Below are 27,836 nucleotides of genomic sequence, written 5' to 3' on the forward strand. Positions count from 1 at the left end.
CTTCCTTGGCCTCTCAAAGTACTTGTGCAAATTTTAACTTCACAATTAGATTTGCTGTCCAGACTTCTAAGGGAGAGAAAAAGGAAAAAAAAAATTCTCCAGAATGGTATGTGTTCCTTAGGAGTGGTAAAGTCTAGCACACTGGAAGACTAATTAACATGTTGATATATATAGACAAGCCAAAAAGGAGATGTCATGTCATGAAAATTTTTTTCTCTCCTTTCCAGGAGTATAATAAATTGTCATTCAAGCTGGGTGCAGTAGCTCGCTCCTGTAATCCCAGCACTTTGGGAGGCTGAGGCAGGAAGATCACCTGAGGTTAAGCGTTTAAGACCAGCCTGGCCAACACGGTGAAACCACGTCTCTACTAAAAATACAAAATTAGCCAGATGGGGTGGCACATGTTTGTAATCCCAGTTACTTGGGAGGCTGAGGCAGGAGAATCGCCTAAACCCAGGAGGCAGAGTTTGCAGTGAGCCAAGATTATGCCACTGCACCCCAGCCTGGGCAACAAGAGTGAAACTCCATCTCAAAAAAAGTAAAATAAATAAAATAAAAATAAATTATCACTCATAGTTATAAAATTCTGGTTTTATAGGAACTTTCAAAATTCTTCAGTTCATGGTTCTTTGTCCTTTTTTCAGTCTACTGGTTTATCTCTATTCCTGGTTGTTCAAACTAGTCTAATTGTAAGTCTGGAGCAATGGTTCTTAACCAGGAGTGATTCCTTCACCCCCAACTCTAAGAGAACATTTGCCAACATTTAGAGACACTTTTTATTATTTTGTGTGTGTGTGTGTGACGGAGTCTCGCTCTGTCACCCAGGCTGGAGTGCAGTGGCATGATCTCAGCTCACCGTAACCTCCACCTCCCGGGTTCAAGCTATTCTCCTGCCTCAGCCTCCTGAGTAGCTGGGACTACAGGCGTGAGCCACCATGCCCAGCTAAGTTTTTGTATTTTTAGTAGAGATGGGGTTTCACCATGTTGGCTAGGATGGTCTCTATCTCTTGACCTCATGATCCGCCCGCCTCGGCCTTCCAAAGTGCTGGGATTACAGGCGTGAGCCACTGCACCCAGCCTAGAGACATTTTTAATTGTCATCACTTGGGGGCGTGATGGTACCGGCATCTAGTGCACAGAAGCCAGGGGATACTACAAAACATCCTACAGTGCACCGGATAGCCCCCTACGACAAAGAACGATCTGGCCCCAATATCAATAGTGTCAGGATTAAGAAACCCTTTCCTAGACCTCCCCTCTGCAATTACCTTGGTGTCCTACTTTCCTAGTCCAGCCTCTTAGCTTCCACCTTCCTGTTGTGCTTCATAGCCATCTTTTTCCTTCATTCTAACCACCAATTTCTGGAACTCTTCTGTCTTCATTAAACCAATGAAGCTTTCCACCTGACATCTTTGTTAATCTGAAATTCTTGCTCGTTATTCAGCTTGTGGGGAACATGGTGTGGGTCCAGTATAGTTCAGTAATTAACTATGTGGGCTTTAGGTACAGACTATGAGTTGAAATCCAAACCCCACCACTTACTACTTGTACAACCATGGCCAAGTTTCTTACTCTCTCTGTGCCTGTTTTCTCACCCTAAAAAAATGTGAGTAATAATGGTACCCTGCCACGGAGAATTGTAAAAGTCAAATGAGTTAATACTTGGAAAGGACCAAGTGCTTAATAAATGTTAGCTATTGGCCAGGCACAGTGGCTCACGCCCGTAATTCTAGCACTTTGGGAGGTCAAGTGGGCAGATCACTTGAGTCCAGGAGTTCGAGAGCAGCATAAGGAACATGGTGGAACCCCATCTCTACAAAAAATACAAAAATTGGGACGGGCACGGTGGCTCACACCTGTAATCCTAGCACTTTGGGAGGCCAAGGAGGGAAAATCACTTGAGCTTGGGAGTTCGATACCAGCCTGGGCAACACAGTGAGACCTTGTCTCTATAAAAATTAAAATTAAAAAAAAAAGAAAAATACAAAAATTAGCTGGGTGTGGTGGCAAGCACCTATAGTTTCAGCTACTTGGGCGGCTCAGGTGGGAGGATCACTTGAGCCTGGGAGGTGAAGGTTACAGTGAGCCGGGATCGTGCCACTGCACTCCAGCCTAGGCAACAGAGCAAGACCCTGCCCCAAAGGAAAAAAAAAATGCATTTTTAACAAGCATTGTCAAGAGATTCTGACTGTAATCTACAGGGTAGGGAAGTGTTTGGAGACAAATTTTCCATAAACAGCCTTGGCAGTTCAGATTTTAGCACCAGTCAGAAGTGTCGGACCACCGCCTGGTTCTACCAGCACAAGACCCTCCAGGAGTCCCAGTTCTCTCACATTCAGTCTGCACCTTCTGTACCTACCTCTGGTTCTGCACCATACTCTAGCCTAGCTCCATGTGGCCCTCCCACCAGCACTACCCCCTAAAATATCCCAATTTAAAAAAAAAATCAATATAAGTACAGCTGTTCCTTAGTATCCAAGGAGAATTGGTTCCAGGAACCCCATAAATACCAAAATTCAAGGATACTTAAGTCCCTTATATAAAATGCATATAACATTTGCACATAACCTATGCACATACGCTGGATATTTTAGATAATTTCTAGATTACTTATAACACCGAATGCAATGTAAATGCTATTTTTTGTTATACTATCTTTTTTATTTGTATTATGTATTATTCTACTGTTATTTTTTATTGTTTTTTTTTCCCAAATATTTTTCATCCTCAGTTGGTTAAAACCACAGATGCAGAACCCATGGATATGGAGGGCTGACTATATTCAATAGAAAAGACAAGGATGGCTTACCATCTATACTTCTTGAAGGACTTTCTTTAGCCATTTCAATATCTTTTACTTCAAAATTGGTCAAGACAGAGCCACCTGCTTCTTGGAAATCCTGGGCAAATGACAAAGCCACCTGCCGATAGTCCACAATGCCAGTATGTGGACAATCAATAGCCATTAGACCCTGAAACAGAATTATGAAAAGATAAAAGATAAGAGAAATAATACTTGCTAAATAACAAAATCTCTATAATCAAGAAACAATTTTGTCCTTTAGAGGAGTTGATTTTGCCAAGCTTTTCTTGCTGCTACAATGAGTTTTTCTTTTCCATTTATTATCCCTCACCACACCTGATTCTGATTTGATTCATATCTGATTCTGAGTTGAATTACGTATCATCAAACAATTGTTTTAAATAAGCTCTAGTGAGATTTTTCCCAGTAGTATATACTATGTTGTCCATACTTAGTAAGAACTCAAGAGTTGTTCTAGCTACTCACAATGTTTCCAGAGCATTGCTTTGACTTGCTGCCCAGACCCTATCTTTGAGACTACAAATATGGAATGGAGATTTTATGTGGTTAACTCAAACTTTTTCTTCAGGTAATACAAGAAATTAATAGCCCGGATTTTTTTGCTTGTTTCTGTTTTTGTCCCTAAAGACATGTCCAAATCAATGTTCATCAATCTGTAGATGAATGACCTATATAACACATGCTTATTTTATTTTTTTACAATAAATGTTGAACGTGTCATTGGCCGTTTCTAATTCTAAAGAAAAGGATAAGAGGAGAATTTCACACACTAAGTACTGACTACATTTTGGTGATCATTGTTAATAGCACCATTTTCTGTTGCCTTTTTTTTGTATATATCAGTTCTCCCAATCAATTTCCCCAAGAGGGTAGCCTGGTATCCAGGATAACATCCAGACGGTGAGTGCTATTAATAAATTCTGCCATCCTCTCATTTGGCCAGCGCAGCATTATTGTTGTTATGGTTTTAAAATAATATCTGATATAATACTATTGTAAAGATCTCACTCTTGTATTCACCACCTGACCATCACCCGAACATATTCACCTGCTTGGCCCTTAGAAGATTTTCATTTTGCGGCCGGGCGCAGTGGCTCACACCTATAATCCTAGCACTCTGGGAGGCTGAGGCAGGCGGATCACAAGGTCAGGAGTTCCAGACCAGCCTGGCCAATTATGGTGAAACCTCATCTCTACTAAAAATACAAAAATTAGCTGAACGTGGTGGCGGGCACCTGTAGACCCAGCTACTCAGAAGGCTGAGGCAGGAGAATTGCTTGAACCCCAGAGGCGGAGGTTGCAGTGAGCCGAGATGATGCCACTGCGCTCCAGCCTGGGCAACAGAGTGAGACTTCGTCTTTAAAAAAAGATTTTCTCTTTGCTATCCCACTGGGACCAATGTTTCCTAATGACCAGGTCACACTGAGGGTAAAGACTCCCAAAACATCAACGGTCTCTTTTTTAACAAATTGAAAGCAATGTTTGGCAAACTTCATCATTTTCCTGACAGTCTCATTTCTAGAATATAAGAGTATTTGCCAAGCATAGGAAATCATTCCTTCTGTTTTGATACAGTCAGTAAACATAAGACCTAGTCATTGACTAAATTCACATGTCAGTAACTCAACTTCAATCTATAAACAATATTTTGGGTACAATAATCTTAGAAGCTCACTTAGGATAATACCAAGAGATTAGTCCATGAAAACTTCCTTACCTAGCATAAAATTATGTGACAAGTATAACAGAGGGATAAAAACATTCTGTAAAAGTGCTTAATTCTCAACCAATAGTTTTTTGCAATTCCCAATAGCTTCCTTATTCATCTTATGCTCCTATTACCCAGCACAACGTCTGACACACTGAAGACACTCAAACATTTACTGAAGGATTGAATTTGAGGGCTGTGTTTAAACATAGAAGATCCCCTTTACTCCATTCCAGACCTTCCCTAGAAGGTGTCTCTTTCTTTCTCTTTCTAGTCTTGGCTCTTCCTCTCCTCCTAAGATGCTGGTGTGCCCCACCTATACATGTGTGTTGTAGAAAGGTGAAAAGAGTCATCATCACCATGCAATCCAATGCTCTGGCCTGGGACTAGCTGCAAAGGTAGAGGCTGCCAAGTTGGGGTGGTGTTGGTGGACAGGCTGGCTGTGTCTGTCACCCAGGAGGTTGGGCATGAACTGTCCAGGTCAGCAGGTCAGAGACTGAAATCTGAGGCCTTGGCAGATCAGAACCAGGCAAGAACCAGACAAGCAGGACAGGGAAAATTGAGAGTAGATCTCAGTCAGGATACAGAGGAACAGATGAACATGTGATTGACCAATAGTGCTAACAAAATGGCAAAAGCAGACCAGAGGGCAGAGTAGCAGTGAGGGACCAGTCAAGAGTTACCTTCGGCTACTCTGGGCATACCGCTTATGGGGTAGCCCTGCTCTGCAAGAAGTACTTTAAAAAAAAATAAAAAGAGTTATCCTCCCAAGTCAAAGTTTACAGAAGCAGTTTAAAATTTTCCAAGGGCTCTTGGAATCTCCCCGATGATACTTGGTTTTCTTAAAGGGACTTGGTCTAAGAAGCTCTTTAGAGCTGCCTTGGTAAACCTCTTTCTGGGTGGCCTGGAAAAAAAAGAAGTGACCCTGTACAATGGGCATTTTACCCAATATTCCTATAGCAGTGGTAAGGTTGGCAGGGAAGGAAAGACTTTATTCAAAACATCTTTAGAAAATAATCAAACTACATGTTCTACTATATATTGCCATCCCTAAATATATGAAACACTAATGATTACAACTTGGAATCATATAAAGTATATCACTTCTGTGGAGGCCTCAGAGAGAAGCAGAATATGCCTCTTTTGTAAGTTATTTTACCCATTCATCTTTCAAGTGGGGGTTTGTCTCTGAGGCTTTCTTAAACAATTGTACTAAGCTAAAAGCGTTCCCTTAACATTGGTATAAGAGAGAGTACCAGCTCTATCAGAATACTTATCACTATATCTTCTTTTACACTATAACCTCCTTCAGGTTGACAGCCGTGCCTTATTCATCTTATCTATCTACAGTGCCTAACAGAGTGTTTGGCACATAGTAATCAAAAAACCTTTGGTTGAACCAAACAGAAAAAATACCAGTTCTGAGTCAGATCTTGGGGTGGGGAACTCTTTGGGAGCTGTGTGACCCTGGGAAAGTAAAGTTTCTTCATTTATAAGACACAAAAATATGTGTAATACATATAATTTCATTACCTATGCACACATATCTCACTGACCTCATTCCAAGGACCTGTGATGGTCACCTCATCAGGTACAGAGAACAATATCCAGACTCATCCATAACTTTTACAACATCTGAAAAGGTTTGTTTTTTTCGGTAACGCATAATATAAAAAATCATGGGTTCCTGTTCCGATTTTTTCTCTTTAAAGCCTTAACAAGGATACACAACAGGCAACAATCAGATAGACCAATTTTCCAAATTTCAGTACCATTAGGATACCAGTAATCCTGTTTTTCAAACTCTACAATTAAATTATTTTCATGACCAAATCTATAATGGGGCCAGCAGCTCAGATGTACTTTTTTTTTTTTGATACGCATCTTACATTTGAAAGACTTTTCTGAGCAAATAAAAATTAAAAGGTTTTAAAAATTGGCATGTCCTTTTGAAGGAGGTTATCAATTCTTTCATTCTTCAAGGTAATACTTGATAGGAGCACATCAATGAAAGTTTTTTTAAAATTTTTGAAACTTTTATTTTTAGTTGACACATAATTATATTTTTATTTTTTTCCTTTTTTTTTTTTTTTTTTTTTTGAGACAGAGTCTCACTCTGTTGCCCATGCTGGAGTGCAGTGGTATGATCTTGGCTCACTGCAACCTCTGCCTCCCAGGTTCAAGCGATTCTCCTGCCTCAGCCTCCCAAGTAGCTGGGACTACAGGCACCCAAAAACACGCCTGGCTATTTTCTGTATTTTTAGTAGAGACGGGGTTTAACCGTGTTTGCCAGGCTGATCTCGAACTCCTGACCCCAAATGATCCACCCACCTCAGCCTCCCAAAGTACTGGGATTATAGGCATGAGCCACCATGCCCAGCCAATAGTTGTATATATTTATGGAACACAGTGATATTTCAGTATGTGTCTACAATGTGTAATGATCAAATCAGGGTAATCAGTATATCAATCACCTCAAACATTTATAATTTCTTTGTGTTTTAAAAATTCAAAATCCTTTTTTCTGGGTTTTTGAAAATATGTGAGATTCTGATATATTAGTTTCACAATCGAATTCCATCAAAATCATATAAAGCTATGAAACAGCAATAGATTTAGTCTATTTTCGGGAAGGACATGTTTAATAATGTGTATAGGAAGCTGTTGTTTTGCATTGAGCTTCTGTATTAGACCTCTACAGACCAAACCAAAATGGAGTCACTCATGCTAAAATTCCTCCTCACCAGATGGAAACCAAGTTGTTTATATGACCTTCTAAGAAATCACAAGACATAACTAACAGCCAAGTTCACAAACAGGCTGGTTTTAGCCAGCTTGATAAGGAAGCCTTCTCTGGTTTTTTTGGAGTCCAATGGCGCAATCTCAGCTCACCAAAACCTCCGCCTCCCTCGTTCAAGTGATTCTCCTGCCTCAGCTTCCTGAGTAGCTGGGATTACAGGCATGCGCCACCATGCCCGGCTAATTCTTGTATTTTTAGTAGAGATGGGGTTTCACCATATTGGTCAGGCCGATCACGAACTCCTGACCTCAGATGATACGCCTACCTCGGCCTCCCAAAGTGCTGGGATTACAGGCGTGAGCCACTGTGCCTGGCCTCTGTTTTAACCTTATAGGAAAGTAACTTTGAAACAACCAATCTGTTTTTTGTTCTCTGTTTCTGCTTTCTTCAGCCCTTTTCTGTCTATAAAGCCAACCTCCTCTGGTCAGCTCATCAGAGTGCCTTTTCTAAATCTTTGAATGAGATGCTCCTTAATTCATGAATCACTAAAAGAGCTAATTTGGTCTTTAAATCTGTTGTAATTTTGTCTTTTAACACACTCAATAGTTTTGTAATGCACTGTATAGATAAGAAACAGAAAGTGGGTTTAATCTAAATTTTTTAAGTAGACTCTTTTTTAAGAGCAGTTTTAAATTCATAGAAAAATTGAGCAAAAAGTTCAGAGATTTCCCATATACTCTCTGCTCCCACATATATAACAGCCTCCTAATTTCTTAATTTTAATACTAGCATTTTTTTTCCTTGAAGCATAACATCAGTCTAAACAACCAGCCCTTATATCAGTTATTCACAACCCTAGTTTTATAATATGCTAGGATCTCTATTGTTTTAAAATAGGCTATCTCACTCTAAAAAAGATTGATATGCCTTAAAGAAAATAAACAGAATAAAATAATAAATTAAATGTAACACATCAGGAAAAGGGGAAATACAAACAGGGGGAAGAATACACATAATTAAATATTTTTAATTATCTTAACAGGGTAATCTATTATCCTGTTTCTTATCTACACAGTGCGTTACAAAACCATTGAGTGTGTTAAAAGACAAAATTATAACAAATTTAGTTTAAAGATCTAATTAGCTTTATTAGCAATTCATGATTCAGGGAGCACCTCATTCATAGATTTAGAAAGAGCACTCTAATGAGCTGACCAGAGGAGGCTGGCTTTATAGGCAGAAAAAAGCTAAAGCAAGCAGAAATGAAAAGTCCCCAAATATTTCAAACAAAACCAATTTGAATTTACTGGGATTGTTCAAAAAAGCATATAATAATATATACCATTTCTTAAGGGATTAATGTTTAGCCGAATGCCTTATACATAGTATTTCATTTAATTCTCAAAACAATCTCCATTTTACAAATGAGTCTGAGGATTAGAAAGATTATAACCCACTCAATGTTAATAGCCATTAAAGAGGCAGATGTGAGAGTGGAGCTTATGTCTGTCTGACTTATCAACAGCTACATTATACTGCTCACCTTATGCTAGTTAATTTCAAAAAGTTGAAGGATACAGCAAGATAAAGTAAAGGATAATATGTCAAAACTCCCTTAAGTCGGCCAGGCGCGGTGGCTCACGCCTGTAATCCTAGCACTTTGGGAGGCTGAGGCGGGCGGATCACGAGGTCGGGAGATCAAGACCATCCTGGCTAACATGGTGAAACCCCGTCTCTACTAAAAATACAAAAAAAATTAGCCAGGTGTGGTGGCGGGCGCCTGTAGTCCCAGTTACTCTGGAGGCTGAGGCAGGAGAATGGCGTGAACCCAAGAGTCGGAGCTTGCAGTGAGTCGAGATCACGCTACTGCACTCCAGCCTGGGTGACAGAGTGAGACTCCATCTCATAAAAAAAAAACAAAAACAAAAACAAAAAAAAACCTCCCTTAAGACTGAGAATTATTGGAATCAGATAATTCAAAAATAACAATAAGTGGCTTTGGTTCTCCTCTCCCCAAGTCCAGTTCCATCTTACGTATTCAAATTTGATTAACTTTCCTAAACTAGTACCTTTTGCCTGTCAGCATTCTGCTCAAGTCCTTCGGTAGCTACCTGCTATTTAGATCAAGGGTAGGCAACCTTTTTTATAAGAGACAGATGGTAAATATTTTTGACTATCTAGGCTTATGATCTCTGTTGCAACTACTCAATGAGGCTGTTGGGCGTTAAAACAGCTACAGACAATACATAACTGAATATTTGCGGTTGTATTTCAATAAAACTTTATGGACACTGAAATTTCAATTTCATATTTTTTTTTTGAGATGGAGTCTCTCTCTGTTGCCCAGGCTTGAGTGCAGTGGCACAATCTCCACTCACTGCAACCTCCGCCTCCCGGGTTCAAGCAATTCTCCTGCCTCAGCCTCCCAAGTGGCTGGGACTACAGGCACACGCCACCACGCCTGGCTGAATTTCATATAATTTTAATTCATCACAAAATAATGTTCTTCTTTTAATTTTTTTAACATACTTAAAATGTAAAAAACATTTTTAGCATGGCCGGGCACGGTGGCTCACGCCTATAATCCCAGCACTTTGGGAGGCCGAGGCGGGTAGATCACAAGGTCAGGAGTTTGAGACCAGCCTGGCCAATATGGTGAAACCCTGTTTCTACTAAAAATACAAAAATTAGCCAGGCATGTTGACATGTGCCTGTAATCCCAGCCACTTGGGAGCCTGAGGCAGGAGAATCGCTGAACCCAGGGAGGCGGAGGTTGCAGTGAGCCGAAATTGTGCCACTACACTCCAGCTTGGGGGACAGACTGAGACTCCGTCTCAAAAAAACAAAACAAAACAAAACAAAAAAAACAAACAAACAAAAAACATTTTCAGTTTTCAGGCCATACGAAAACAGGTGGCGGGATGAATTTGGCCCACAGGACAGAATTTGCCAACCTTGACTTTGACCATTTAGAATTTGCTCAGAGTATGAAATAAGCAGGTGGCCAAAATAAGATGGTCAATGAAAATATTCTACTTAAAAAAATCAGTCACTAATTCACTATCTCAGAGAGATAAGAAATATTTGAGGAGAGAAATGGGAAGTAACAAGACCTAGTGTATCCCACAAACAAAATAGTTTGATTATCCTGACTGGGTGCCAGGAAAGGAATAGGTAGCTTGCTGGAGACGAAGATGCTATAACCTCTGCAGGAAGAACTCATTCAACACTATTTAGACTCCTAGATACCAGCAGCGTCTTAGGAGCTTTACATGAATTCAGAAAATCTTGCATATTTTGACCCAACTTTAACTTTACAACTAGAGATAAAGGGAAAAAATATATTTTTTTTCCTTCATGCTTTTATTTTTCCTGGACTTGAAAAAATACATTTCTATCTTGTCTTTTTGCAGAAAGGATGAAGCAGCTTGTAAAAATAAACAAAAAACACATATAAAACTATACAAACTAGGATTAAACATTGGATCAACCAAGTATATGAATTAGAAAAGAAGAAATAAATAGTTATTATTTGCAGATAAAATGTCTGGGTATAGAAAGTCCAAAAGAATTTCTAGACAAATTATTTAGAACCAATATATGAATTTAACTAGAAAGTTGGATACAAGGTCAGAAATCAATTATATTTCCACATACCTGCAACAAACAAATAAAAAGTGAACTTTAAATAACAATACTATTAATGAGAGTATCAGAAAACATCAAATACAAATTCTTTGTAGATAATAAATATAAGAGACATGCCATGCAAGACTTCCATACTGAAAATTAAAATACATTATGTAATAAATTAAAACAGATCCAGACAAAGGGAGGGATATATGAAGTTCAAGGATTGGAAGACTCCACACTACAAAGATGTAAATTGTCTCCACATAGACATACAGATTCAGTGCAATCTCAGTCAAAATCGTAACAGGTTATCTTGTGGAGTTTAGCAAATTAACTCCAAAATTTATGTAGAAATGTAAAGATCCAAGAGCAGCCAAGACAATGTTGAAGAAAAAAACAGAAGGCCTTACTCTACCAGATATTCAGGCCTATTAAAAAGCTACTATAGGGCCAGGTGCTCACGCCTGTAATCCCAGAACTTTGGGAGGCCGAGGCTGGAGGATCACCTGAGGTCGGGAGTTCAAGACCAGCCTGACCAACGTGGAGAAACCCTGTCTATACGAAAAATACAAAATTAGCCGGGCGTGGTAGCGCATGTCTGTAATCCCAGCTACTCGGGAGGCTGAGGCAGGAAAATCACTTGAACCCGGGAGGCAGAGGTTGCGGTGAGCTGAGATTGCGCCATTGCACTCCATCCTGGCAACAAGAGTGAAACTCCATCTCAAAAAAAAATAAATAAATAAAAATACAAAAGTTAGCCAGGCGTGGTGGCGGGTGCCTGTAATCCCAGCTACTAGAGAGGCCGAGGCAGGAGAATTGCTTGAACCCAGGAGATGGAGGTTGCAGTAAGCCAAGATGGTGGCACTGCACTCCAGCCTGGGTGACAAAGAGAGACTGCATCTCAAAAAAAAAAAAAAAAAAAAAAAACTACTATAGTCCAAGCTACTATAGCTCATGCTTGTATTCCTTGCACTTTGGGAGGCCAAGACAGGTGGATCACTTGAGCCCAGGAGTTCGAGACCAGCCTAGGCAATATGGTGAGACTCTGTCTCTTCAAACATTTTAAAATTAGCTGGTCATGGGGAGCTGTGATCACGTCACTGCACTCTAGCCTGGGTGACAGAGTAAGAACCCATTTAAAAAAAAATGGCTATTATAATTAAACATTATGGTAGTAGCACAGAAGAGGCAATGGAACAGAATGGAGTCCAGACATAGACCCGCCGCATACCTGATATCATAAAGGCAATACTGCAGCACAGTGGGAAAATAATGGTTTTTTGATAAGTGATGCTGACTCAACTGGATATCTGTTTGGGGAAAAAAATACACCTTGACCCCTAACTTATACCATATATAAAAATCAATTCCAAATGGGCTGTAGATCTAAATGTGAAATGTAAAACAATAAAACTTTTAGAAAAATACATAGAATATCTTCTAGACCTTGGGCTAGGCAAAGATTTCTTTTTTTTTTCTATTTTATTTTATTTTTCTTACCAAGTCTTTGAATGCAACCAGAAAATTTAACTAGAGCACAAAAAACACTAACCATAAAAAAAAAAACATATGCATAAATTGATAACATTAAGAATTTCTGTTAATCTGAAGACAATACTAAGAAAGTGAAATGCTGCAATCCCAGCACTTTGGGAGGTCAAGGCAGGAGGATCAAAACTCATGCCAGCCTTATCCGCCTATCGTATAGATCAGACACTACAGCTGCCCTCCTCCAAAAATGTTCAATGGCTCCCCGTGCCTACTGGATAAACTTCAATGTTATTAACATGAATGCCAAACCCTTTATGTGGGCCTAACCCTGCCTTTTCAGTCTCATCTCTTATATTTCCCTATATACCCAATGCTCCCAACCATACCTCACTGCTCAGTGTTTTCCAAACATGCCATGTGGTCTCAGGCCTCCTCTTGTCTTCATGTTGGTCAGACCTGGTATTTTCTCACAGAGAAAGAAATCGGGGGTCGAGTTTGTGGCAATGCCTTCTTGTGTCTGTCACTTCACTACTTCTGTGACAGGATTATCTAACTGATTTTATATTATTCCTGCCTCCTATACACTCACCCTCAGCCTCCATGTCTCAGGACTAAGCCCTAAATAAAAACATCCCTTTGTTAATCACTTACCCTACAATATGGCTCCTTCTTTTTTATATCCTCCTGCTGGATCAGCCTCAGGCCCTGGACACCATTCTGGAGGCCTTTCTCATATAGGGCTTGAAGTCTGGGAATTTCTTCTTGTTCAACAGCTACTATAAGCTTCAAAAAAGAAAAGGTAAGGAGCATGGATAGGGGTGAATGTATCATCAGCGATGAAAGATAAAGTCAATGGAAAATCATCAACTATTGTATGACCCAAAGGAGGTTAATTTTTTAAAATTATTTTTTCTTCACATATCTAATTCTTCCTTTCTTCATGACTATTTTCTTCCTCCACCAGGAAAAGCTGTCTTAAGAAAATGTTATTAAAACAAATTTTCCCTAAAAATGAAATGTAGCTTCAATTTCCACTTCTGTTATCATAGTCTCTATGTGCATCTTGGCCATAAGCAACTCATCACTACCACATTCTCAATCCCAGAAAGGAGAAAAGCATAAGTTGCTTGGACTTTACTTTTTTTTCCCCCCAAAAACAGAATGGCCTTCTTATTTCTTCAGGAAAATGTAAAATATCAGCACATCAGAAAGACAACTGGTACTGAATGTGATGGAACATAACTGACAAAACAATCCCTTTTATTTTTGGCATATATTATAAAGTATTTACAAAACATTCTGTTGCAGAAGGAAAAACAGTCAATTCATCAACTTATTTATGTCTTTTCTATTTATTTATGGGAAAAATATCTGAGGTACAGTTTCTTCTTTACTTAAAGAAAGGGGCAAAGGAAAACACAGGTGCATATTCGAAGGTATATTAGAATTCACAAGTCATTATTTCATACCAAAGAGGCAACAGAATTTCATGAGGTGACACTTTTAATCAAGGTATAAAGGCTATTTAAATCAACAAATAATTAACCTTAAAAACAGAAGTGGAATCAAAGGACTCTATCAAGTAAGTGAAAAGACAACCCACACAATGAGAAAAAATATTTGCAAGTCACGTAGCTGATAAGGGTCTAGTATTTAGAATATGTAAAGAATTCTTACAACTCATAATAAAAACCGTAACTAGACTTTTACATCTTGCCATTTTCACTTATGTCAGGCCCATTTTACTGAATAGTTTTTTAAAATGTGGCCATGCACAGGGGCTCATGTCTATAATCCAAGCTACTTCAAAGGCTGAGGCAAGAAGACCACTTGAGCCCAGGAGTTCAAGGCTGCAGTGAGCTGTGATTGTGCCACTGCACTCCAGCCTAGGCAACAGGACAAGACCCTGTCTCTTAAAAAAATTTGTATCTATTTTTAAAATTTCTATTTATTTATTTATTTGAGACAAGGTCTCACTCCCATTGCCCAGGCTATAGTGCAGTGGCCCAGTCATGACTCCCTGCAGCCTCGACTTCCCGAGCTCAGGTGATTCTCCCACCTCAGCCTCCCTAGAAGGTGGGACTACAGGCATGTGCCACCACACTCGGCTAATTTTTTTTTTTTTTTTTTTTTTTTAGTAGAGACAGCGTTTTACCACATTGCCCAGACTGGTCTCAAACTCCTGGGCTCAAGCAATCTACCCACCTCGGCCTCCCAAAGTGCTAGGATTACAGGAATAAGCCACTGAGTCCAGCCCTACAATTTTTTTTCATAGCATCTTTTTTTTTTTTTAATTTCGCTCTTGTCACCCAGGCTGGAGTGCAATGGCAGGATCTCGGCTCACTGCAACCTCTGCGTCCCAGGTTCAAACGATTCTCCTGCCTCAGCCTCCCAAGTAGCTGAGATTACAGACGCCTGCCACCATGCCCAGCTAATTTTTGTGTTTTCAGTAGAAATGGGGTTTCACCATGTTGGCCAGGCTGGTCTCGAACTCCTGACCTCAGGTGGTCCACCCACTTCGGCCTCCCAAAGTGCTGGGATTACAGGCGTGAGACACCACACCCAGCCTCATAGCATCTTTAATGGTGACAATGAGCTTTTATTCTTAAAAATTACAAGGGCCAGGCACGGTGGCTCATGCCTGTAATCCTAGCACTCTGGGAAGCTGAGGCTGGTGGATCGCTTGAGCTCAGGAGTTCGAGAACAGCCTGGGCAACATAGCAAAACCTGTCTCTACAAAAAAATACAAAAAAATTAGCAGAGTGTGGTGGTGTGCACCTGTAGTCCCAGCTACTAGTGGGCTGAGGTGGGAGGATCACTCGAGCTCAGGAGGTCAAGGCTACAGAGAGCAGAGATTGCACCACTGCACTCCATCCTGGGTGACAAAGTGAGACCCTGTCTCCAAAAAAAAAAAAAAAAAAAAAAAAAACTTATATGAAGGACATGACTACCAACACTGCAGAAATAAAAGGACTTATAAAAGAATACTATGAACAACTGTATGGCAATGAATTATAAAATCTAGATGAACAAATTATTAGAAAGACACAAACTTCTGAAACTGATTTGAGAAGAAAAACTTAATAAACCTATAACACATGAAGTGATTGAAAACTTCCCACATTAAAAAAAAAAAAAAAAAAAAGCCCAGGCCCAGAGGCTTTATTCATGAATGCTACCAGATGTTAAAAAAAAAAATTAATACTAATTCTTCATAAACTGTTCCAAAAAACAGAAGAGTAAGAATCACTTCCCAACTAATTCTGTGAGGCCAATATTAGTTTGATACTAAAACCAGTGCTCTGGTTTCTCTTCAGAAAGAAAAAATATTTTGCCTTTTACCAAAACCAGATAACGTAAGAAATTGCAAACCAATATCCCTTAAAAATATTAATGCAAAACCCTGAACAAAATACTAATAAACTGAATGCAGCAACATATAGAGAGGATTTTACACCATGACCACGAGGGATTTATCACAGGAATGTAAAATCAATTTAACATCCAAAAATGTATTAATACACTACATTAATAGAATAAAGGATAAAAACCACATGATCACCTTGATAGAAGCAGAAAAGGCATTTGAGAAAATTCAACACCTTTTCATGATAGAAAACACTCAACAAACTAGGAATAGAAAGGAACTTCCTTAATCTGATAAAGGGAATCCACAGCTAACATCATACTTAAGGGTAAAAGATTGAATGCTTTCTCTATTAGATCAAGAACAATTCAAGAAGGTCCACTTTTACTACTTCTGTTCAACACAGTATTGGAGCTTCCACCCATGGAAATCAGGCAAGCAGAATAAGTAGTTAAAAGACATCTAAATTGGAAAAGAAGTAAAACTAACTTATTTGCAGATGACATGATCCTGCATATAGTAAAGCCTAAGGAATTCATAGACAGACACACACACACATACACACACAATTAGAACAAAATGAGTTCAGAAAGGTCACTGGATTAAAAAAAATCAACATACAGAAATCAATCATATTCTATGCATTAGCAATGAATTATAAAAAATGAAAGTAGGAAAACAATTCTCCTCACAAAAGCATCACAAAGAATAAACTACTGAGCACTACAGACCAAATGGACCTAACAGATATTTACAGAGAGTTTCATCCAACAGCTACAGAATATATATTCTTCTCCCCAGCACATGGATCACTCTCAAGGATAGACCAATATGTTGGGCCACAAAACAGGTCTTTAAAATTTTTTTTAAATGAAATTATATCAAATATATTCTCTGACCACAATGGAATGAAACTAGAAATCAATAACAAGAGGAATTTTGGAAACTATACAAACACATGGAAATTAAACAATATGCTGCTGGCCAGGCATAGTGGTTCACACCTGTAATTTCAACACTTAGGGTGGCCAAGGTGAGAGGATCACTTGAGCACTTGAGCCCAGGAGTTTGAGACCAACTTGCGCAACGGAGGGAGATCCTAACTCAAAAAAAAAAACCAAAACGAACAACAACAACAACAAAATGACTGGGCATGGTGGCTCACGCCTGTAATCCCAGCAATTTGGGCGGGTAGATCACTTGAAGTCAGGAGTTTAAGACCAGCCTAGTTAACATAGTGAAACCACATCTCTACTAAAAATACAAAAATTAGCCAGGCACGGTGGCGTGCGCCTGTAGTCCCAGTGACTTGGGAGGCTGAGGCTGCAGAACTGCTTGAACCCAGGAGATGGAGGTTGCAGTGAGCTGAGATGGCACCATTGCACTCCAGGCTGGGTAACAGCAAGACTCTGTCTCAAAAAAAAATTAGCCAGGCATGGTGGTGCACCTGTGATCCCCATTACTCCAGAGGTTGAGGTGGGAGGACTTTTTTTTTTTGAGACAGAGTTTCGCTCTTGTTGCCCAGGCTGGAGCGCAACGGCGTGATCTCAGCTCACTACAACCTCTGCCTCCCAGGTTCTAGCAATTATCCTGCCTCAGCCTCCCAAGTAGCTGGGATTACAGGCATGCGCCACCACACCCAGCTAATTTTGTATTTTTACTAGAGATGGGGTTTCTCCACGTTGGTCCGTCTGGTCTCGAACTCCTGACCTCAGGTGATCCCCCGCCTCAGCCTCCCAAAGTGCTGGGATTAGGGGTGCGAGCCACCATGCCCGGCCGGTGGGACGACTGTTTCAGCCTGGGAGGCCAAGGCTGCAGTGATCTGTGATACTGCCACTATATTCCAGCCTGGGTAAGACAGAGACTCTATCTCAAAAAAATAAACAAACAAGCAAACAAAACCAATACGCTCCTAAATGACCAGTGGGCCAATGAAGAAATTAAGAAGGAAATTTAAAAATCTGTTGAAACAAATGAAAATAGAAACACAACATACCAAAACCTATGGGAAACAGCGAAAGCTGTACTAAGAGGAAAGTTTATAGCTATAAGCACCTACATCAAAAAAGTAGAAGAACTTCATATAATCTAACAATTCATCTTAAAAAACTAGAAAAGCAAGAGCACACCAAATTCAGAATTAGTAGAAGAAAATAAATAATAAAGATCAGAGCAGAAATAAATGAAATTGAAACAAAGGAAACAATACAAAAGATTAATGAAAGGTTGGTTTTTTGAAAGGATAAATAGAATTGACAAACCTTTAGCCAGACTAAGAAAAAGAGAAGACCTGGATAAATAAAATCAGAGATGAAAAAAGAGACATTACAACCAATACCACAGTAATTCAAAAAATTGTTAAAGGCTACTATGACCAACTATATATGCCAATAAGTTAGAAAACTTAGAATAAATGAATAAATTCCTGGACACATACAACCTACCAAGATTGAACCATGAAGAAATCCAAAACCTGAACAAACCAATAACAGGCAATAAGATCGAAGCCATAATAAAAAGTCTCCCAGTAAAGAAAAGCCCAGAACCTGATGGCTTCACTGCTAAATTTTACCAAACATTTAAAGAACTAATACTAAACCCTACTCAAACTATTCCATAAAGTAGAGGAGGAAATATTTCCAAACACATTCCATGAGGCTGGTATTACCCTGATACCAAAACCAGACAAAGACACATCAAAAAAATGAAAACTATAGGCCAATATTCCTGATGAACACTATACAAAAATCCTTAACAAAATACTAGCAAACCAAATTCAACAACACATTAAAAAGATCATTCATCATGACCAAGTGGGATTTAACCCAGGGATGCAAAGGATGGTTCAACATATGTAAATCAATCAATGTGACACATCATATCAACAAGATGAATGACAAAAACCATACAATCAGGCCAGGCGGATACATAACAGTTCAGGTGGCCAGTTCAGGTGGATACATAACAAAAGACCAGTCAGCCTTAAAAAAGGAGAAAATCTTTAAGATAATGAGAAATACTTAAGATAATATCCTCCATGTTCATCTCTATTGTCACAAATGGTCCATGCCACAAATGACAACAGAGATGAACCTGGAGGACATTATCTTAGGTGAAATAAACCAAGCACAGAAAGATAAATACTGCGTGATCTCATTTACATGTAGAATCTCAAAAAGTTGAACTCACAGAGGTAGAGAGTGGAATGGTGGTTACCAGGGGCTGAGGGTGGCAGGGAGGCAGGGGTGGTGTGGAAAGATATTTGTTAAAGGACACAAAATTTCAGTTAAGTAAGAGGAATAAGTTCAGGATATCTATTACACAAAATGTTGATTATAGTTAATAATGTATTATATTCTTGAAGACTGCTCAGACAGTAGATTTAAGTGTTTGCATCATAAAAAAACATAAGTATGAAAGGTAATGCATATGTTGGTGAGCTTGATTTAGCCATTCCACAATGTACACATACTTCTTGAGACAGAGTCTCACTCTGTTGCCCAGGCTGGAATTCAGTGGTGTGGTCTCGGCTCACTGCAACCTCTGCCTCCCAGGGTCAGGCAATTCTCGTGCCTCAGCCTCCCGAGTAGCTGGCATTACAGGCGTGTGCCACCACACCCGGCTAATTTTTATATTTTTAGTAGAGATGGGGTTTCACCATGTTGGCCAGGCTGGTCTCGAACTCCTGACCTCAAGTGATCTGCCTGCCTCAGCCTCCCAAAGTGCTGAAATTACAGGCAGGCGTGAGCCACCCTGCCCAGCCCACAACGTATACATACTTCAAAACAACATGTTGTACATGATAAATATTTACAATTTTTGTCGATTAAAAAATAATTTTAGGCCAGGCACAGTGGCTCACATCTGTAATCCCAGCACTTCAGGAGGCCAAGGCAGGAGGAGTGCTTGAAGCCAGGAGTTTGAGACCAGCCTGGGCAACAAAGCAAGATCCTGTCTCAACTTTTAAATAAGAAATAAAGTTAAAAAATAATAATTTTAACTTTTTTGAGGCAAGGTCTCACTCTGTTGCCCAGGCTGAAGTGCAGTGGCATAATCATGGATCACTGCAGCCTTGATCTCCCAGGCTCAAGCAGTCCTCCCACCTCAGCCTCCCAAGTAGCTGGGACTATAGTTGTGCACCACCGCACCCGGCTAACTTTTTAAATTTTTTGTAGAGATAGGGTCTCACTATGTTGCCCGAGCTGGTCTCAAACCCTTGGGCTCAAGAACTATTTTCTAAAAAGGAAAAAATAAAAGACACTCAACATCATTATCACTAGGGAACTGCAAATCAAAACTTCCACTAGGATGGCTAAAACAAAAAAGACAAACCAAAATAGATGTTGGCAAGGACATGGAAAATTGGAATCCTTATTAATTACTGGTGGGAATGTAAAATAGTACAGAGCTTTGGAAAACAATTTGGCAGTTCCTCAAAATGTTAAACATGGAGTTACCCTGACAACCCAGCAATTCCCCTCCCAGGTATATAACCAATATAAATGAAAACATATGTTCACAAATAAACTTATACATGAATGTTCATAGCAGCATTATCCATAATAGCCAAAAGGTGGAAACAATCCATATGTCTATCAACTGATGAACAAATAAAATGTGGTATATCCATACAATGGAATATTGTTCAGCCATAAAAGGCATGAAGTACTGATTCGTGCTACAACATGGATGAACTTTGACAACATTATGCTAAGTGAGAGAAGCCAGTCACAAAAGACTACATAGTATATGAATTTATTTATATGAAAAGTGCAGAACAGGCAAATCCACAAAGACAGAAAGTATACTAGTGGTTGCTAGGGCATCGGGGGAGGTGGAAATGGGAAGTGACTGCTAATGGTTATGGGGTGTCTTTTTGGGGTGATGAAAAAGCCTGAAATTAGACAGTGGTGATGATTGCTCAGCTCTGTAAATATACTAAAAATTGATCTGTGCACTTTAAAAGGGCGAATTGTATGGTGCATAAATTATATGTCAATAAAACTTTTATTTAGAAAATTACATAATGTCACACCATCTTTTTTTAGTTATTCCCTAAGATTAGATTTGAAAAATTACATAGATACAAAGAAAAAAATACATTTTTAAAAAATGTAATATTAAACATCACTAAGCAAATGCTAGTTGGAAATTAGTCAAGGCTCTAGTAAAATGCCATACCTTGCCACACTGCTTGTAGGAAATTCCCTTTTGCTGACAGTACTCATAGAGGAGGGCTGCACCTTGTACACATAATTTGGCTTTCAGAGACTCAGGTTTATAATAAATTCCACTATGTATGACACCACTGTTATGTCCAGTCTGGTGAACAGCTACAGAACAAGAGAAACAGGGTAAGAGTAAGTACATGATTCATACAAAACATAAGAGGTAAGAGAACAAACTTATAGTTGAAGCTATTAGAGACCACATCATGTAAAATTCTGCCTGAATTTGTTCAGATCACTGGTAACTTCTTCTAACATCCCTGGTATCCATGTCACATCCCTCCAGCCCATCTCTGATTTCAACTACAACTTTGGTGCACAAACTCACCTCTCATTACCAGCAAACCACTTCAGGGGCCCCCTAGGGCTCTTTGCACTCTGCCTTGGGGCCTCTGGTAACTTTTTTAGAGAAGGACATGGGGTGCTCAACATCACTAGTGGCAATCCTCAACCAATAGGGAGAAGAGCTGATGGATAAAGTGAGCACAATCCTGGGAAATACTACATTGCTCCTCAGAGGCTCCGGTGGAATCAAGCTCACAGCCGCAATCTTGATGTGTTCTCATGTCTTTTCCTCCTTCCCTGTCTTACTTTCCTCACCCCCTCACTCCTGTTTCCTGAGATAACCTCTCAAATAAATAACCTATAGACACGTCCTCCTTGTCCCACACTCTGCTTTAACCTCTCAAATAACCTATAGCCATGTCCTTGTCCCACACTCTGCTTTTAGAGCACAAACTAAGATACTAACACTGACATTCAGCATGAAAGATTCAGAACAGACAAAATGAGCAGATGCCCAAGTAAGCCCAAAGAACAACATTGATTATATACATACCTAAATCTTTCTCCTTTTCCAGAACACCAATAGAAAGTGATGGATGTCGCAGGATGAGTGCTCTGGCAGAGGCAAGCCCCACAATTCCGCCACCAACAATGACTATATCAAACGAGCTTCAAAAGAAAGTCATCTTTAAAGTAATTCATATTTACAGTAGACCTCGCCAAACTTCACATGCATAATTTTCATCAATGGACAATTAAACCATTAATTTGTAATCATGAAAACGTATTCGGCGGCCGGTCGCGGTGGCTCACGCCTGTAATCCCAGCACTTTGGGTGGCCGAGGGGGGCAGATCACGAGGTCAAGAGATCGAGACCATCCTGGCCAACATGGTGAAACCCCGTCTCTACTAAAAATACAAAAATTAGCTGGGCGTGGTGGCGCGTGCCTGTAGTCCCAGCTATTTGGGAGGCTGAGGCAGAAGAATCACTTGAACCTGGGAAGCAGAGGTTGCAGTGAGTGGAGATCACGCCACTGCACTCCAGCCTGGTGACAGAGCAAGGCGACAGAGCAATGTATTGGGCCCTGTGCTGTTTGGTTTCACATGTATTAAAAAAAAAAAAAACCCTTAAAAGTTATACTAATCAAGCCTGGGTGTGATGGCTCATGCCTGTAATCCCAGCACTTTGGGAGGCCAAGGCGGGTGGATCACTTGAGGTTAGGAGTTCAAGACCAGCCCGGCCAACATGGTAAAACCCCATCTTTACTAAAAATACAAAAATTAGCTGGGTGTGGTGGCAGGCATCTGTAATCCCAACTACTCGGGAGGCTAAGGCTGGAGAATCGCTTGAACCTGGGAGGCGGAGGTTGCAATGAGCTGAGGTCATGCCACTGCACTCCAGCCTGGGAGACAGAGCCAGACCCTGTCTCAAAAAAAAAAAAAAAAGTTATACGCATTAAAAAAAAAAAAAAAAAACCTCAAAAGTTATACGCATCGCTGGTCAGTAGTATAATCAACTACAGCTTACTGGCAGGCAGGATAGCTGGTTGCCCAATCTGCTCTTTATCTCCATAGCACGGCAGCCGGGCTGGTTACATAAGTGACTGCAGTCATGCATTGCTTAACCATAGGGATAGGTTCTAAGAAATGCATTGGTAGGCGATTTCCTTGTGCAAACAGCATAGAATGTACTTACACAAACCTAGATGATACAGCTTACTGTACACCTAGGCTATATGGGATAGCCTATTGCTCCTAGGCTACAAGCCTGTACAGCAGGTTACTATATTGAATACTGCAGGCAACTGTAACACAATGGTAAGTATCTGTGCATCTAAAAATGTGTACATATAAAAAAGGTACAGAAAAAATATGGTATTATAATCTTTGGTATCACCACTGTACATGAGTCTGTGGTTGACCAAAATATTGTTATGCGGTGCATGACTATACTTTGTGTTAAGCATAGTCATGATTCTACTACCCATCCTTTCAAAATTCCAATGTAGTACTCTTGACAATGTGTTAACACATTAAAGCTTTAACACTTCAGTGTGCAAGAATTTTTACAAGTTTTTCTTTGAGAAGTAAACAACTCCGAGAAAATAAACCTTGGGGCAATAATTGGTCCAGAAATGGGCTTAGGAACCACAATCTTTGCCATGGCAAATCCTGATTATACAACCATTTACAAAATTAGGGCCGGGCGTGGTGGCTCACGCCTGTAATCCCAGAACTTTGGGAGGCCAAGGCGGGCAGATCAGGAGGCCAGGAGGTTGAGACCATCCTGACTAACACGGTGAAACCCCATCTCTACTAAAAATACAAAAAATTAGCCAGGTGTGGTGGCGGGCACCTGTAGTCCCAGCTACTCGGGAGGCTGAGGCAGGAGAATGGCGTGAACCCAGGAGGCGGAGCTTGCAGTGAGCCAAGATTGCACCACTGCACTCCAGCCTGGGCGACAGAGCGAGACTCTGTCTCAAAAAAAAAATTTAGAACAACCATGTATAATTTATATAAATCTGCAATTCGAAGCTTAAAAGATTACCTTTAACACTGACCTGATAGCCAACAAATATGGATCTTATAGGAACTGTAGACAGAGGGAAATTTCAGAGATTAGGCCCTTTCTTTGAAAAGTGATCTAAGTTTCAATTTCAAAATCCTTAGCAAAGCACATCAATTTGATTAGAATTGCTACCACATCTTTGGCTGTATCTGGAACCAGAAACAGATCCTAGACAACTAGGAACTAACATGTAAGCTTGATAAATCAAATCCTGCATCTTAAATTAACTTGGGGGTCATAAGTGGATAAAGTTCCCTCTGTCAGAGCATAAGCCTTATACTTGAACAGGGAGAACCTCCAGGTGATGCTCAGCAGGTGGTTCTCCTGCAGCAGCTTTAGATTGGATAAAATGGTTGTCAAGGATGGTGAATGATGCCCACTTTTAAAAAGAGAGGGCATAAAAAGAGCAGCACAAGTAAAATGGGATTCTGGGTCCACTACATTAATACTAGTTATTGGCAAATGCCTACAGTGGTCAACTAAAAAATTACTAATATGATCAGAATGTATTTGGAAGTCCAAGCTTTTAAGCAGGTTTTAAAAAAACATAAGTTCAGTGGATAAAAGGTAAAGCATTCACATTCCACTAGGTACTTACACTGATTTACAGATTGACCCTTTACACAACTTTCACAATAAACAGATGTTTTATGGATTCTAAAATATCCTGGCTTTTAAGAATTCCAGAATAACTATTGTTAAGATAGGCTTTTTATTTTTCAAAACCTCTATAATCTTCCACTAAGGTAGGTGTTCAAAACATTTACAAATACTTAAGATATTTGTATGTGTATTACTTAATCATATTTTATATACAGTCATCCCTCAATATCCACAGGGGATTGGTTTCAGGACTCCCATGGATACCGAAATCCACGTATGTTCAAGTCTTGTATACGAAATGGCACAGTATTTGCATATAATCTACACACATTCTCCAATATACCTTAAATCATCTCTGGATCACTTATACTACATAGTACCATATAAATGCTATGTGAATAGTTGTTATACTGTATTTTAAATTGTGTTATTTTTTACTGTTTTTTTCCAAATATTTTGATCCATAGTTGGTTGAATCTGCAGATGCAGAACCCACAAAAACGAGGACTGACTGTTTTGACTGACTTTTTTTTTTTTTTTCGGTGAGATGGAGTCTGGCTCTGTCGCCAGGCTGGAGTGCAGTGGCATAATCTCGGCTCACTGCAACCTCCAGCTCCCGGGTTCAAGCGATTCTTCCGCCTCAGCCTCCCAAGTAGCTGGGACTACAGGTGCGCACCACCATGCCCAGCTAATTTTTGTATTTTTAGTAGAGACGGGGTTTCACCATTTTGGCCAGGATGGTCTCAATCTCTTGACCTCGTGATCCGCCCGCCTCGGCCCCCCAAAGTGCTGGGATTACAGGTGTGAACCACCGCGCCCAGCTGTATTTTTTTAATTTATCAAGTTGATATCTATATCAATTACATGGCAGTGTGTGTATAAGAGAGATATCTTTCATACTGTTTTTCTCTCTTACTTTCAAGTTCAACTATGATGCTATGTTTTGCCTTCAAGGCTCATTTTCTGTAAAAGGTAGCATAACCTTGGCCCTTACAGGGGTGGTCTTGACTTCCATAATAATGTTTCTCATCCTTGCTGCCTTTTGTTTTTTTGGGGGGGGTTTTTTGTTTTGGGGTTTTTTTTTTTTTTTTTAGATGGAGACTAGTGATTAAATGTTGATGTTCTAAAAGCTGACTCTGGCTGCTGCGTGTTGGTGGATAGCGGGAGTAGAGTCGGATACCAGTTAACAGTGATTGTGATTTGTTGTGGGGCATGTAGACAGTTCTTTTGGGAAGCTTTTCTTAAGGAAAGAAAAGCAGGGCTGGTGAAAGTTTTGTTTATACTGAAAATTTTTTTTTTTTAAATTTTGGAGTCAGGGTCTCACTCTATTGCCCAGGTTGGAGTGTAGCAGCATGATCTCGGCTCACTGCAACTTCCCACTCCCAGGTTCAAGCGATTCTCCTGCCTCAGCCTCCCTAGTAGCTGATATTATAGGCGAACACTGCCATGCTGGGCTAGTTTTTGTATTTTTACTAGAGACGAGGTTTCACCATGTTGGTCAGGCTGGTCTCAAACTCCTGACCTCAGGTGATCCACCCGCCTCGGCCTCCCAAAATGCTGGGAATACAGGCGTGAGCCACTGCGCCTGGCCCCTTGCTGCCTTTTGATAATTATAACACAAAAGCTTTTGGGGAGGTAGCCCTTCCACTTAGAATTATTACCTTGGTACAGATTCCCAGCCAAGATATTGTCTTTGCAGATTATATTACAACTATCAATAAACGCTTCTTATTTTCAAACATAAAACTATCATACTGAATATGCTTTTTCCAACTACATGTGCCACCCTTCACTCCCTCTTCTCAAATCTGAAGAATCACTGTTTTATCCAGTGACACAAAATCATTGAAATATGTTTCACAAACAAAAGCACAAATCTCCAAGCATCCACTATGGAGACAGGTGAACAGAACAATAGTCATAGATGAATGCTGGAGGACAGTTGCAGGCCAAGCTAACCACGGAGGCTGAAAGGGACATCTTTCTCTACAACTCACTTAATCTCAAGTTAACACCAATGAATGGTTTAACAGATAATTTTCTTAAGCTTTTTATGGAAAAGTTCATACCTACACAAAGTTAGACAAAATAGTTCAATGAAGCCCCACATATACATCACCCAGCTTCACTAATTATCAATTCACAGCAAATCTTGCTTCTTCTATACTCTATTTCATCCCCTCCTGTATTATATTATTTTGATGCAAATCTTAAACACCACATTATTTCATCTGTAAATATTTCAATGTTATTTCTAAAAGGCATCTCTAAAAACACACACTACCATTATAGTTAAAAAAACTAACACGAAATTTTTTACATCACCTAATATTCACTTTAAAACTTTTAGGAAAAAATAGGACAGAATCTTGGGACTTACAGTTGACATCAAAAACATGATCCATAAAAGAAAAAAAACTGATAAAATGGACTTCATCAAAACATAAAACTTTTGCTCTGCAAAAAGACTCTGTTAAGAGGATAAAAAAACTAAGAAATTGGAAAAAAATACTAGTAACTGCGTATCTCCCAAAGGACTCATACATAAAAGAACTCTCAAAACAAGCCATTTAGAATGTAGGCAGGCCAGGCGCGATGGCTCACGCCTTTAATCCCAGCACTTTGGGAGGCCAAGGCGGGCGGATCACCTGACGTCAGGAGTTTGAGACCAGCCATGCCAACATGGAGAAACCCCATCTCTACTAAAAAGACAAAATTGGCTGGGCATGGTGGCGCATGCCTGTAATCCCAGCTACTCGGGAGGCTGAGGCAGGAGAATTGCTTGAACCCAGGAGGCCTCCGCGGTGAGCCGAGACCGCACCACTGCACTCCAGCCTGGGCAACAAGGCGAAACTCCATCTCAAAAAAAAAAAAAAAAAAAAAAGTGGGCAAAAGATATGAACAAGTATTTCATCAAAGAGGACAGATACACAGATGGCAAAGAATCACATGAAAAGATGTTCAACACCATTAGTCAATGCATTGTTCAAACACCATTGCATCAGAGGAATGTAAATAAAAACCACAATGAGATATCACTACGTCTCTATCAGAATGGCTAAAATTTAAAAAGTGATAACCCCAAATGCTGGTGAGAATGAAGGGAAACTGGATTACTCACACATAGCTGGTGGGAATGTAAAATAGTACAGCCACTCTGGAAAAGAGTATGAAAGTTTCTTAAAAAGAAACTAAACATGGACTTACTACATGACTCAGTAACTGCAGTCTTGGGCATTTATTCCAGAGAAATGAAAACTTATGTTCATACAAAAACCTGAACATGAATGTTCATAGTAGCTTTATTCATAATAGCCAAAAACTGGAAGCAGCTTGGATGTTCTTCAACCCATGGTAAATGGTTAAACAAATTGTGATGTATCCATAC

The 27,836-nt window shown here is 39.8% G+C and overlaps 1 protein-coding gene and 1 non-coding gene across 8 annotated transcripts in view; both read right to left on the reverse strand.

Annotated features, from left to right (window-relative positions):
* Positions 1-27,836, reverse strand: part of L2HGDH (L-2-hydroxyglutarate dehydrogenase) — a 66,698-nt gene that overhangs the window by 35,625 nt on the left and 3,237 nt on the right. For 5 of the 7 annotated variants that reach the window (XM_009427791.4, XM_063793376.1, XM_063793371.1 and 2 more), the window contains exons 2-5: positions 21,830-21,945; positions 20,945-21,096; positions 13,048-13,179; positions 2,810-2,972 (exon numbers count right to left, since the gene is read on the reverse strand). In XM_009427791.4, the coding sequence (XP_009426066.1) occupies positions 2,810-2,972; positions 13,048-13,179; positions 20,945-21,096; positions 21,830-21,945 (563 nt within the window). Of the gene's footprint in view, positions 1-2,809; positions 2,973-6,088; positions 6,246-13,047; positions 13,180-20,944; positions 21,097-21,829; positions 21,946-27,836 lie in introns of those variants that run through there. The other 2 variants (XM_063793374.1, XM_063793375.1) reach the window with 2 other exon arrangements.
* On the reverse strand, positions 18,779-18,891 carry MIR4504 (microRNA mir-4504). The gene has a single exon (NR_106650.1). It is a non-coding gene; the product is annotated as a microRNA mir-4504 (primary transcript).

This window comes from Pan troglodytes, chromosome 15, assembly GCF_028858775.2.
Source record: "Pan troglodytes isolate AG18354 chromosome 15, NHGRI_mPanTro3-v2.0_pri, whole genome shotgun sequence".
NCBI classification, from domain to species: Eukaryota; Metazoa; Chordata; class Mammalia; order Primates; family Hominidae; genus Pan; species Pan troglodytes.